The sequence below is a fragment of the Aquarana catesbeiana genome, linkage group LG06, assembly GCF_042186555.1.
Source record: "Aquarana catesbeiana isolate 2022-GZ linkage group LG06, ASM4218655v1, whole genome shotgun sequence".
Taxonomy (NCBI): Eukaryota; Metazoa; Chordata; class Amphibia; order Anura; family Ranidae; genus Aquarana; species Aquarana catesbeiana.
The window spans coordinates 386,171,430-386,186,135 of NC_133329.1; the positions used below are offsets into that span (position 1 = coordinate 386,171,430).

At 44.2% G+C, this 14,706-nt stretch overlaps 1 protein-coding gene across 3 annotated transcripts in view; it reads right to left on the reverse strand.

The window, feature by feature from the left end:
* Positions 1 to 14,706, reverse strand: part of ZRANB3 (zinc finger RANBP2-type containing 3) — a 471,114-nt gene that overhangs the window by 364,867 nt on the left and 91,541 nt on the right. For 2 of the 3 annotated variants that reach the window (XM_073634288.1, XM_073634290.1), the window contains exon 3: positions 2,078 to 2,101. The exons of the other annotated variant lie outside the window; for it this stretch is intronic. In XM_073634288.1, coding sequence (XP_073490389.1) covers positions 2,078 to 2,101 — 24 coding nt within the window. The remainder of the gene's footprint in view (positions 1 to 2,077; positions 2,102 to 14,706) is intronic. 3 annotated transcript variants of the gene reach the window in all.

The window sequence follows — 14,706 nt, forward strand, 5'->3', positions numbered from 1 at the left end:
CCATTATTCTTTTATAACAGTCTCCCATTCATTTAATGTCTGAGAAAACATTGCATTATATACAATGTACACATTTCTGCTTAAAAAATAAAGAATGCAAAAAAAAAAAAAGTGCCCATTTAAAGCTAAGCCAAGGCAACCAACAAGAAGCTCTAGCCCACAGAGAGCCACAACTAAGAAGCTGGCATGAAGGACGCAGTAGTACTCCAGAGCATCCATCTCTAGGACAGAGTTCTCCAAATTTCCTAAACAAAGGGCCAATTTACGGACCATCAGACTTTAAGGGGCCAGACTGTGGCCAGTGGGAGCAGATAATGACCCAGCATCAGTGGGAGTAAGCAATGTCCCAAGCTTGGTGGTTAATTTGGGAGCAAAGTAAATAAAGAATATAAAAAAGTGCCTGTGGACTGTAGGATTGGTGGCCCACCATTGGGATTGGTGGACCATCATTGGTATGGGAGTATTGTTGCCCAATCATTTATATCAGTGGGAGCAATTATATCCCATCTTTGGTGTTAGTGGAAAGAATGATTCCCCATCGTTGGTGTCAGAGAGCAACAATGCCTTATAGATGGTGTTCACGGGCTTAATAGTGCCCCACTGTTATACATAGATACAGGGACCAGGCAGCTCAGAATTTATTAGTGTAACAACCTGGCACAGTTTGTCACCCAATGAAACTATTGACTGTGTCTGTAATATCCCACTCTATGGACGCATTGATTGCACAAGCATAACAACAATAAGTTTAAGTGAAACTGTGACCGATCTATGCTAGTGTTGTATTTCCCTGTGCACTAAATCAATAAAATTTTATATTAAAAAAAAAAAATATATATATATATATATATATATATATATATATATATATATATATAGTGCCCCACTGTTGGTGTCAGCGGAAGGAAAAGTGCCTCATGTCAGTGGGAGCAATAGCAGCTCATATCATAAGGAGTAACAGGACAGGATAAAGACAAGGATAAGGCCATATTCAGCCCGCAAGCCACAGTTTGGAGAACACTGTTCTAGGAGATTGGCAAATTACCTAGGTGTATTTTTATATCGCCTCTTCACCACCTGTCAAGCGTCACTGAAAATCAATTCCAACTTGGACTTTTCATAGGCACAGCAATTTAGCCGCATATGTAAAACATAATCCTTATATACTTTTTTTGGTTTTTTTAACTAACTAGAGTTTCTAAACCCTTTTTAATGTCACTTCAAGGTTTTAGGACTTACATAAAGAACACCTACGATCAGGGGTGTCTTCCCTGGTGGCTCAGTAAGATACACACACCCCCCCACCACAATCAGTTCTTTTACCAGCTTTCAGAGCTTCTTGGCGGCCTTCTTCAACCACCTTAGGAAAATAAAAACTTTTCCTTACCAGGACTGTGCCTACATGAGACAGCCATCTTTGCTCAGCCATTCTACAGCAAACCACAATAAGTGCAACTCCAGTCAAAACCTTTGTTCTCCTTACTACATAAAATAGGTTTTAACCTTTCCCTAATATATGCAGAGAAAATTGAGTACTGTCCGTGATACTTTTTTTATTTGCACTAACATATAATTTTTCAGGACAAGCTTTCCGGGTATGTCCCCTTCTTCAAGGTCCAAGGTACTGCTTGGACCTTGAAGAAGGGGACATACCCCGAAAGCTTGTCCTGAAAAATTATATGTTAGTGCAAATAAAAAAAGTATCACGGACAGTACTCAATTTTCTCTGTCACAATTGCACTAATACGGCTACAATCAAACCTAATATATGCAATACTAATTAGATTCTTTTAAGGGACTATGGCATCTAATGGGCTATAAAACAAGAGAGTTTTCATGACAACTGGGATAGATAGTCACAGAGATAATTAACTACATCATAAATACCAGCGCTCCAAGGGTTGACCAATCAGTATTCGTTCACATGCATCTCTGGATTTTTCTGGTGGTGTCTAATTTTGGCTGGGATATATTCCTTTCAGCTCTCCAGGAAACGTCTCTCAAGGAATCTTTTTTTACCTACATATCTATTTATATAGTATACACAGTATATAGCAATGTTGCCATTCTGCCTTACCAGTAAAGTCGCCTTCTGCTTGAACTGGAAAAAAGAAAAAAAACACATAACCCAGTGCTGGCCCTCTCAGAATCAGCTATTGTTTTAAAGCTTAAACAGGAAATTGAAGTTAGGTTCTGTTCCCACTTGTGTATTTTGTTAATATGCGTTATCACGTTTTACATGCAAAAATCAAGGTCCATAAAGACATGGATGAGCGAGTTTGGGGTGGAAGAACTTGACTGGCCTGTTTTCAACCCGATAGAACACCTTTAGGATGAATTAAAGTGGAGACTGCAAGCCAGGCCTTCTTATCCACATCAGTGCCTGACCTCACAAATGCGCTTCTGGAAGAATGGTCAAACATTCCCATAGACACACTCCTAAACCTTGTGGACAGCCTTCCCAGAAGAGTTGAAGCTGTTATAGCTGCAAAGGGTGGGCCAACTTGATTGAACCCTACGGACTAAGACTGAGGTGCCATTAAAGTTGATGTGTGTGTAAAGGCAGGTGTCCCAATTTTTTGGGTAATATATTGTACGTCCCTATCTATTTACTGTTGACAGCAGTCAAAAGATTAAAAATAGTTAAAAGAAAAGTATGGCTAAAGCCCACTGTCGGCTGATGTCACAGAGCTGGTCCAGGCTCTGCAGGGATCCAGGACTTCAAGGTCGGGATCCACCCAAATGCCTGACTGAGAGCAGGCTCAGCCCCCCCAACACACTGTTGGGAACCATAGCCAGTTGCTATCCCACACTTCTCCTTTATTGTTCTGAAATATGGTATGCATGTCTACATGCTGGCCTGTTCTTTTATCTTAAATAAACATACAAAAAAAAAAAAAAGTTAATGTTGGCTGAGAGTTTAAATCGGCTTTAATACAAGGTCTATTTAGATGTATATCTATATTAATTACTTCAAAGGAGCTTTAACAAAGCTAACAATTTCTGATATTTAAATTGTTTATTTTTATTTTAAGTTTATTTATTTAATTTAATAACAAACATGTTATACTTACCTGCTCTGTGGAATTGTGGAATAGAATTAAACAGAATGGCCCCAATCCTCCTCTTTTGGGGGCCTCCTGCCAGCACTCACGGCCCACCCTCTTCATTGTGTGCCACCATAGGAAGCCGCTTCCTATGGTGGCGCACCTACGGGCTCAATTCCGAGCCATGCTGCCTGAATCCATAGATGCAAACAGCACAGATCGGCCCTGCCCCCTCGTCACTGGATCTGACAGCAGCAGGAGCCGATGGCCCCTACTGCCTCAGCAAAGCCTGCAAGAGTATGGGGAGCTGCTACAAAATAAGCACAGCACTGGATTGAGTGAGGGCTCAGGCAAGTATAGGAGGGGTAAGAGGGGTGAGGGGGTGATATTATTACCTAAACATTTTTTTACCTTAATGCAGGGAAAGCATTAAAGGGGTTGTAAAGGCAAAAGGTTTTTTTAATTTTTTATTTTATCTGATCTTATCTGTTATCCTATGACGTGATCAGGATAGCAACACCGGTGTGGGGGCGCACCCAGTGCAGTGATTGGGGATCTGACACACTGCATCGGTGACCGTGGTATGGAGCCTCTGACGGAAGCTTCTTACCACATGATCAGCTGTGACCAATCACAGCTGATCATCACGGTAAACTGCTTTTCTCGGTTCGCGCTGATAGGGAGAGCCGATCGGTGACCAATAAGTGCCCATAAAAGTGCCAATCAGTGCCCCATCAGTATTGCCTGTCAGTGTCCTTCAGATGCCACTCAGTAATGCCTGTTAGTAGCTCCTCATCAGTGCTGCCTATCCAGTGCCATCTATCAGTGCCCATTGTTTTTTTTTGTTTTTTTTTTCAAAAATGTTGGTCTTTTTTAGTTTGTTTAGCATAAAATAAAAACCCCAGAGGTGATCAAATACAAATACCACCAAAAGAAAGCTCTATTTGTGGGAAGAAAATGATAAAATTGTAGTTTGGGTACAGTGTTGCATGACCGCACAATTATCATTTAAAGTGCAACAACGCTGAAAGCTGAAAATTCTCCTGGGCACTGTGGGCAGGAAGGGGAGAAAGTGCCCGGTATTGAAGTGGTTAAAAGAGAAGCACTGGATTATTCTCCCCCCCCCCCCCCCCCATCATACGATGGTGCTTCTGTCCTCCGCTGGCAATAACAATGAGAACAAAGCAATCAAACACTGCCAATTGCTCGGTTCTCACAGCTCCCTGAGCAGAGAGCGGTGACTGTCAGTCACCGCTCTCTGCTCTGCCCACCACCCTCGCTCAATGGAGTGCTGGGCTGTGGAGGGGGTAGGAGCGGCCATCTCAGGCTCTTAGCGACTCGCCGAGAGGCTGAGCCGGGTGCCAGTCCAGGCATGTGAGTGCATCCCGACCATATGGTCGTGATCTTGCCCGAGCCTGGACCGCTCTGTGACATCGAGCTGCAGCCCACTGTCAGCTGAAAAAAGGGTCACAGGAGTGCAGAATGAGCTTTGGCTGTTCTTCTTTAAGCCTGGGAGTTAAAAGCTTTTTCAAGCACAGGTCCTCTTTAAAGCCAGTAATAAGCAGCAACTCTAAGGCAGATTTCTAAACTATTTATCATAAAAATGTAAGAACAGGAACAGTTATACAAATGCTCTAGAAAAGGTTTTATAACAAAAAATCGTGGATGTCTCTCTATAAATAATGCATGATGCGCAATGTGTAAAGGTCTGCCATTGTCTAATCCATATTAGAAGAGGCACCAGAGGATAGAGAAAAATGACCCTTTAGCATAAATAAAACATATGCGGGAAGCGGAGAGCAGGCCCCCTCAGCTGCCACAGGCAAAGCAGCCATTAGCATTAATAGAAGTAAATGAGTAATACGGCCCTGCTGCTGGACGGGCGCTGGAGCCAGAGGACAGGGCATGTCCCAAGCTGCATTCACATTCCAGAGCTGTGTGTGACACAGGACACCCGTCTGCCAGACTACAAGCATCGTTCCAGGAATTACTGCCCCTTATGTCTCTTACCAAACAAATAGCATCTAAATCGGCTTTCAGGGAAGGCGAAGAGCAATTGCTAGAAACTGCCAGTACAGGTCCCCTGTGGCTTACCAGCTTGGCTTTATGCGCATATAAACGGCATCTGTATCTGTTGTCACTAGCCCTAACGGCACCCATACGTATCAATACAATCAATTCCACAATATGTTCTAGATTTACTCAGAAACTAAGAAAAATCGAAACATATGGATTCTTCCATTACATTTTCTTTGCAATTAAATATTTTTGCTCATTTATGACTTACTTTAAATGGACCACATGAAAAATAGACAGAAAATACAATAGAAATACCACATTTTTTTACTCGTTTGTCAACTGAAATAATGAAAAAAAGAACGAGAGAGAACACAAGAGAGAGAGAACGAGAGAGAGAGAACACAAGAGAACGAGAGAGAGAGAACGAGAGAGAGAGAACGAGAGAGAGAGAACGAGAGAGAGAGAACGAGAGAGAGAGAACGAGAGAGAGAGAACGAGAGAGAGAGAACGGGAGAGAGAGAACGGGAGAGAGAGAACGACAGAGAGAGAACGGGAGAGAGAGAACGGGAGAGAGAGAACGGGAGAGAGAGAACGAGAGAGAGAGAACGAGAGAGAGAGAACGAGAGAGAGAGAACGAGAGAGAGAGAACGAGAGAGAGAGAACGAGAGAGAGAGAACGAGAGAGAGAGAACGAGAGAGAGAGAGAGAACGAGAGAGAGAGAGAACGAGAGAGAGAGAGAACGAGAGAGAGAGAGAGAACGAGAGAGAGAGAACGAGAGAGAGAGAGAACGAGAGAGAGAACGAGAGAGAGAACGAGAACGAGAGAGAGAACGAGAGAAAGAACGAGAGAAAGAACGAGCGAGAGAGAGAGAACGAGCGAGAGAGAGAGAACGAGCGAGAGAGAACGAGCGAGCGAGAGAGAGAACGAGAGAGAGAGAGAGAACGAGCGAGCGAGAGAGAGAACGAGCGAGAGAGAGAACGAGCGAGAGAGAGAACGAGAGAGAGAGAGAGAACGAGAGAGAACGAGAGAGAACGAGAGAGAGAAAACGAGAGAGAGAGAGAGAGAATTAGAGAGGGAGAATGAGAGAGAGAGAGAGAACGAGGGAGCGAGAACGAGGGAGAGAGAACGATCAAGAGAGAGGACGATCGAGAGAGAGGACGATCAAGAGAGAGGGATCGAGAGAGAGGGATCGAGAGAGAGGGATCGAGAGAGAGGGATCGAGAGAGAGAGAGAGAGATCGAGAGAGAGATCGAGAGAGATCGAGAGAGAGATCGAGAGAGAGATCGAGAGATCGAGAGAGAGAGAGATCGAGAGAGATCGGGAGATCGAGAGGGATCGAGAGAGAGAGAGATCGAGAGAGAGATCGAAAGAGATCGACAGAGAGAGAGAGATCGACAGAGAGAGAGATCGTCAGAGAGAGAGATCGTCAGAGAGAGAGATCGACAGAGAGAGAGATCGACAGAGAGAGATCGACAGAGAGAGATCGACAGAGAGAGAGAGAGAGAGACACAGAAAGAGAGAGAGAGAGAGAGACACAGAAAGAGAGAGAGAGAGAGATCGACACAGAAAGAGAGAGAGAGAGATCGACACAGAGAGAGAGAGATCGACACAGAGAGAGAGAGAGAGATCGACACAGAGAGAGAGAGAGAGAGATCGACACAGAGAGAGAGAGAGATCGACACAGAGAGAGAGAGATCGACACAGAGAGAGAGAGAGAGATCGACACAGAGAGAGAGAGAGAGATCGACAGAGAGAGAGAGAGAGAGATCGACACAGAGAGAGAGAGAGATCGACACAGAGAGAGAGAGAGATCGACACAGAGAGAGAGATCGACACAGAGAGAGAGAGAGATCGACACAGAGAGAGAGAGAGATCGACACAGAGAGAGAGATCGACACAGAGAGAGAGATCGACACAGAGAGAGAGAGAGCCCGACACAGAGAGAGAGAGATCGACAGAGAGAGAGAGAGATCGACAGAGAGAGAGAGAGAGAGATCAACAGAGAGAGAGATCGACACAGAGAGAGAGAGAGATCGACAGAGAGAGAGAGAGATCGACACAGAGAGAGAGAGAGATCGACAGAGAGAGAGAGAGATCGACACAGAAAGAGAGAGAGATCGACACAGAGAGAGAGAGAGATCGACACAGAGAGAGAGAGATCGACACAGAGAGAGAGAGATCGACACAGAGAGAGAGAGAGGTCGACAGATCGAGAGAGATCGAACAAGAGAGAGCGAACGAGAACAAGAGAAAGAACGAGAGAGATCGAACGAGAGAGAGAGAGAAAACGAGAGAGGGAGATGGAGAGAGAACGAGAGAGAGAGAGAATGAGAGAGAGAACGAGAGTAAGCGAGAACGAGAGGGAGGGCGCGAGAGAGGAGAATGTAAACATCCCTTGTAATAAAAATAGTGTGTGACAGGTCCTCTTTATGAAGATATCTGGGATCAATAAGATCTCTCCTTCAGGCTGGAAAAAAAAAAAACTGTCTCAGCCTTTCCAGCTGCGTCCCCGACATGGTTTACTTCCGCTAGCCCTGACATGACATAATAATGTTGCACCCGGGCCTCCAAGGGTCATAAAGATGACTAGGGACCATCTGGTCACCGAAAATCTCTATGATCAATGTCCGGCGGTATCATTTAGATATCCCCACTCAAAGTCCAGGAAGTCATATGCGTCAGGAACCAAGAATCAGAAGTGCAGTAAAAATCACACTGTTTAATAATAATAATGGTAAAACGTAAACAGAGCAAACGTGGTCCAAACATAGCCAGAGTTCGGTAACCGGAAAGGATAGTCAGACAAGTCATGACGTCAGGGAGCCAGGTATCAGTGTACTTCAGAACAGGCCAGGAAATCAGAAAAACAGAGAATCAGCGTAGTGGAACAGCAAGCAGGATCAGTAACCAGAAGGGACATCAGCCAAGCAAGTCTTAACAGGAACACAGGAGAGAGTCTCTTGATATGTTGACCAAGGCGAAGGCAGAGAGGATGTGAACTGAGCAGCTTAAGTAGCCAGCAAGACTGACGAGCAGGATATCATCACCAGGTGAGTCACTGTGGAAAGATTAGAGCTGGCAATTAACCGACAGCTGAGCGGCCTGCTCTGAGAAGGAACGGCTGAGCCCAGACAGCCCTGACAATATGACATCCTTGGGCTGGAAGTGGTTAATAAAGCATGTGGTTGAGATTGGCGTTTTTGCTATCCTTAAGCCACAATATCACATCTTAGAAGATTTTTGAATTAAAAATATACAATATTAAAAATAGATGTACCCGGTGGGGGTTACATGAGTTTCCCCAGGCACAGTCAACCACAAAGGATGTTGCTCGTAGAGCTCTGGAGGGCCAGAATGATATCAGTGCCAGAGGGAGAAAATTAAATGCTTCTCCTTTCATCCCTCGCACAAATAACAGGAAAATCTATTACATTGTTCTCTCTGTGTTCTGAATGATAGACGTTGTCACCTTTACAGTTTGAGTGGCTATAACTAGAATGCTACCAATTATTTACTCAATGTCAACGGAAACTTAAATAATATATATTGAACTGCAACATACTCAAGACGTTTTGTACAGAATGCAGGGCCAACGTGAATGTACTAAGTTTGTTCAGATACATTTCAAGGCAAGAAGTTAACCCCAAACTGTGGGGTAGCCAGCCACGTATCCAGTTTACGCTCACCACTAGAGGACCAATTATAGATATAAAAAAGTGTGCATGTCTTTTTCCAAATGTCTTTAGTGTGGTGACGTCACAGGTCCTCTTCATCCTCTGGTGGTGAGCTTAATCTAAATGCATCAGAAGGCAGAACTATGTAAGGGCAGCACCATTCTCTATGGCAAGTGTCGAACACAAGCACCACGCTCACAGGCCAAACCCAGCCCGCCAGTCCATTTCATGTGGACCTCGCACCTCTGCTGCAGCTATGTCACCCCCTATTTTAGCATTTGGTAGCAGAGAGGACGACAGAACGCCTCTTCGCTTTTCCTTGCAGCTGCAGAGAGGCTTGTCTTTGTCTTCAAACAACTCAGTAATATTAGGTTCTGAAACATTTTACTTGTACCAAATAGAGGAAATTATTTCACAAAGAAGAGGTAATAAATCTGCTGAGCCAGGATAACAACTCAGCAAACAAATTCCTCCCAAGAACACAAACAATGGTTCAGCAACGAACATTATTATATACATATATGTACACTATATTTAGATCCGTAGTCACCTCCTAGCTGATGTTTTAGTTTACATCTTTCTCAAAGTAGCCACATAAGTAGTTATCTAGCCAGCCTATGCTATCCTAGTAGGCCTACTGAAGGTATACATATTTATATATATACTTTCCTGTGAGGGATGTAAAAAGAGTTCCACGTTGCAGATCTAATGTTCTTCGCTAGCTGGTTGGAGCTCGTAAACTGTAATCCGTTGGTTGTAGATAAAGCAGTAGGTTCCTAGTGCTGAGGATCTAAGGCGTCTGAGCACAGTGTTCAAGTAATGCAGTAAAGTGTTCTTGGGGTAAAGATGTCTGTGCAGTGTTCAGTAATAGTGACAATGAATAGTTAAAGGTCGAGCAATTTGCCCTCTCACCAACGACCAAATCGATCCGAGGTCTTCTGGACAGGAACATGTGTAGCAGCACTCGGACAGCGGATAACAGAGCTAGGCCCCCTAGGCCTCGGGGTGGAAGTAAAACTCAGCGCGGTAGGCCGTGAGCTCTGTCTCCCTGTTACACAGAGAGGTCCGTCTTGCGTCAGGCCCAGGAGGAAGAAAGTTCCGCAAGGGCTTCTCGCTCTTTTTATGGTCCCTCCCAGCGAACTTCATATCACCGTGAAGATCCCAGGGATGTGTAGTCTTAGGGTACATGGTTGCATAGTATCAGTCTGAAGGAGAACTACACATCTCATAATTCACTTTGTTGGACGCACAGATATGTGGTCACCGATTACCAAAGGGACAAGCGATGTCTAGAAACACTGAAAGGTATGGTGCTTTCTGCTGACAGTCCACATCGCTACATGAGAATACTACAATTCTATGCCAGTTGAAAAAGAGGGTCGCACACCGCTGGTATCATCCACAAGAAACTTTATTGGAGACTGCTCAGACAGAACATCATGGCAGAACCATTTCCTGTCTGAGCAGTCTCTAGTAGTTTCTTGTGGATGATACCAGCGATGTGCGACCCTCCTTTTCAGACTAACATCTGCTATAGGAGCGTGAGTGGGCTCCATGCCGGTCTGCATCTGACCTTCACAGCTTAAGTCTTAAAGTATAAGGCAGAACTTGGAGAGGGATTAGAATGCTTGTCAGTTTGTATTGCAGTCTGTGCCCCCATTAAGGAGAGTCACCCACTCCATTTGTCCTGTTTACCATTATCAACAAAAGTGAAAGAAAATCCCAAATTTTGGGTTGTCCCCAGAAAAGTAATAGAGAGGAATGGGGACACAAGTTCTGGTGACCTGGCAGTCCCCAAAGAATTCCCTTAATTTGCTGGGATTTCCCCTCACTTCCTGTCTGGCTATGGGACAGGAAGTGAAGGTAAATGTCCACAATGGGACACAGATGGCGAAAAAATAAATCTGACAGGGGTTAGAACCTTCCCTTGCTCTATCCAAAGTGAAAAAAAAAAAAGTTTTGCCTATAGTTATACTAAAACCAGTAATAATTGAATGCAGAGGCAATTTTTTAATATGATAGAGAGTAGATACATTTATATACTCTTAAAGATACAGCCGGCCCTTTGAGGGCAACCATAATGACTGATGCAACCCGCAATGAAATTTAAGTTGGACACCCCTGCTCTATGGAATTCCCTTGTGAGCCCGGGGATAGGGAGGGGCTTATGAGCCCTAAGCTCTTGATGAATAAGCACTAAGCACGTGAAACGAGTCAATAAGGTTGCTTGACCCTTGTATGTAAAGTGACTTCTGCTCACTGAGTAAACAAACCTACTGATTAAACACCATTATTACAGACATGTTCTTTGATCTGGTTGTGAATTACGAAGGGCTGTATTTGACCCAAAATAGGACTGGCACTGGATAAGTGACCAGGTGAGTCTGCGAGAAGAGCATGAACTTATTGCAGATCTACAGGTTGGAGGGCCAGACCTCTCCAGAGGGACCACTGCTTCCACACAGAGCAATTATTCTTTCTCTGCAACATGCTGCCAGGAGACAGGCTTTTCTACTCACACTGTGACTACTTCCTAAAGACAATGGACTATAATACTTTCTACACCTTTTGTTTTCATGCACTTCGAATTGCCAAGTTCAACCGAAAGTACAGTTTGAATGTTACACCCTGTAAGAAACTGAAGAAGTCGTTCACACCAGTAAATGGCCCTGTTAGCACAGCCGCTGGCGTGCGCTGGAAGTAAAGCGGAATTGGTGCATTGCACAGTTTATTTTTTTGTTCGAGCACACAGGTCCCAGAAGACAGCAGGGACCAGAGTGTGCATCGCGACTCGCGCATGCGCAGTAGGGAACCAGGCTGTGAAGCCGCAAGGCTTTATTTCCTAATTCTCTTACTCAAGACACCGGCGCCTGCACCGAGAGACAGGTCGGCTTCGGGTGAGGACATAGCGGGTGCCCTAGACAGGTAAGTGTCCTTATTTTAAAAGTTAGCAGCTGCAGTATTTGACTTTAATTTTTTTTATTTTTTTTCGGCGGAACTCCAGTTTAAATAAAGCATGGAGACATGGATAGGCAAGTTTGTTTTGAATATTAAAAGTGAATTAAACACAGGAGTTCCCCAAGTTACGAACCTCCGACTTGCGAACGACTCCTACTTACGAACGGGAGGCGGCGTGATGTTCTGCACATGCGTGACCACCTTGACGGCGGGCGCATCTGAAAACAACGTCTGCGCATGCGCGGATACTTGACAGAACATCGGAAAACAACATCTCTGCCGTTCTGCGCATGCGCTTCCGACTTACGAACAAACCCGACTTAAGAACAGACCAGCAGTCCCTAACCCGTTCGTGACTCGGGGACTGCCTGTAGCGTTTTTTTGGTTAGTGGTGTTCAGACGCAATGTAGTTCCACTTTTATCAGCTAGCTGTAGCAGAGCCTGTGCGGAGTTGGTTAAAAAATACTTCCCAGAAGGAGAGCGGGCTTTCCGTAGACAGTGGAAAAAAATACATTGTGTGCAACATCTACTTTTCACACACATTATACTTTGTAAAATATAACTATTTTTTCATTTTACATGAGAGAGTTTTGTGGGGATTTTTATTTTTATTTTTTTCTGCAGGTCTCCTTTAAATTTTCACGGTAGCACAAGTCTATATAAAGATAGTACATGTTGTGCGTCCGACTTCATTCAGTTTGCTCTGACAGCTGACAGACTGAGAATTCCGCACAAGCGCATTCACAGCTCAGCCCCTTCTTGTGACAGTTCTCCGGTACCCTTATGTCAGTTTAATTTTCTAAATAAACAGGAGAAATACCATTCAGATAGAAGCTATACTGTTATACCCCTCCCAAAAAAAAAAAAAAAAAAAAGGAAAGAACATGATTTGTTTTTTTTTTTTTTCTCCAGAGCTGTCTTATTGTAATTCTCCAACATAGGAATACCGCTAAGCGTCATTTTCAGCATTATCAGGCCACCGTGTGCACATGTTTGGGGCATCCTGGGCCAAACTACAGAATTCAATGATCTGGTAAAACCGCCTTTGGAGGAAACAAGATCACACATGAGACATTGTGGCAAACTTAACCACTTAAGGACCAGAAGGATTTACCCCCTTAATGACCAGACCATTTTTTTGCGATACGGCGTTTTAACTGACAATTGCGCGGTCGCGCGATGTTGTACCCAAACAAAATGTGTGTCCTTTTTTTCCCCCACAAATAGAGCTTTCCTTTGGTGGTATTTGATCACCTCTGCAGTTTTTATTTTTTGTGCTATAAAAACATAAAAAAAGCGACAATTTTTAAAAAAAAGCAATATTTTTTTACTTTTTGCTACAATAATCCCCCAAAAAATATAAAAAAAAAACAAAAAAAACAAAAAATGTCTTCCTCTGTTTAGGCTACTATGTATTCTTCTACATATATTTGGTAAACAAAAATTGCAATAAGCGTATATTGATTGGTTTGCACAAAAGTTATAGGGTCTACAAAATAGGGGATAGAAAGTCCGGTGTCTTGTGCGTTTCAGGTGCGATTCAGGTGTGATTTTTTTCCCTGATTTTGCACCTGAACCAGAACCAAAAAATGTACAGGACCCCTTTCAAATTTGCAACACAGCCGCCCCGGACATGTGTGAACCGGCTCCATTGAAAGCCGGTCACACTCACATGTCACGCGAATTGGATGCGTTGTAAATGGTAATGGTTTTGCACAGAGCAGTTCCGATCCTCCTTTTCTCAGGTCCCCTGTTCGTTCTCTTGGCTCCTCCCCTCTGCTGAGTGCCCCAGAGCAAGCCACTTGCTATGGGGGCACTTGTGCATGCTTGCCCCGCTCTGTGTGCACATAAGACACAATGGCTCCCGCTGCTGTCTTTGAGCCAATGAGGAGGCAGACTCTTGTGCTCATCGCTGGATTGAGATCAGACTCGGGTGTGTATTTGGGGGAGGGGGCAGCACACAGGTTTTTTATTTTATGCATAGAAATCATGAAGGTAAAAAAAAAAAACTTAAGCCTTTAGAATTACTTTAACCTTCTCTGGACTGCCCCACACACACACACACATATATATAATATATATATATATACTGTAGTAGGGAGGCCCTCATGCGTGGGTAGCTGTATGTGATTTCGTACACTGGATCTGGGGCGCGTGAGCCACCTGCGACCCGCTGTGGTTGGACACAGCGGGAGCCAATCAGCGGGTCCAGCGGACCCCGATGTTCGCCGGCACCCCACGATTATTCTCAGAAGAGGCAGAAAAAAAAACGGTTCACATCAGTTTCTCATCCGGTTCTTACCAGTTGTACATCAGTTTACTTTACATCCACTGCCAATGGAAAAATGTATGCAAAACGTTTTGCATCCGGGCGCACACGGGCGCTCCGTTTGACTGTTTCTCATCCATGCGTTGACGGATAAAAAAATGGACATCAATGCATCTCTATGGAAAAATCATCCATTTACATCAGTTTACATCCACAGCCGTCAACATCCGTTTTTTGGAACAGATCAAAGCCCTATTTTTCTTCCGTTAAAAAAAAAAAAAAAAAAAACGGAACGGACGAAAAAAGGATGTAAAACTGACAAACGGTCTGTTTTGCATCCATTTTTGCATTGGCAGTGAATGTAAAAAAAAAAAAATGGATGTACAACTGGTAAGAACCGGATGAGAAACTGATGCAAACTGATCCGTTTCTTATTTGAAATGTGACCGAACTGATGAAACAAATGGAATGCTCGTGTTAAAGGACCCTTAGACCCCTTTCACAAGGGCTTTCCAATTAGGTCCGCCTGTCAGTTTTTCAGGCGCACCTGATCGGACCCCCCAATTCAACCCTATATGGAGCGGCAGATGTCAACAGTGACATGTTCGCTGACACCCGCTGCTATCTGATCCGATCCTCTCCGCCAAATCCAGACGGATGGAGGTCCTATTTTCCCATCTCTCTGGAGGATTGGATGAAAAACGGACAGGCGGTTCGTCATCATCTGATCCCCCCATAG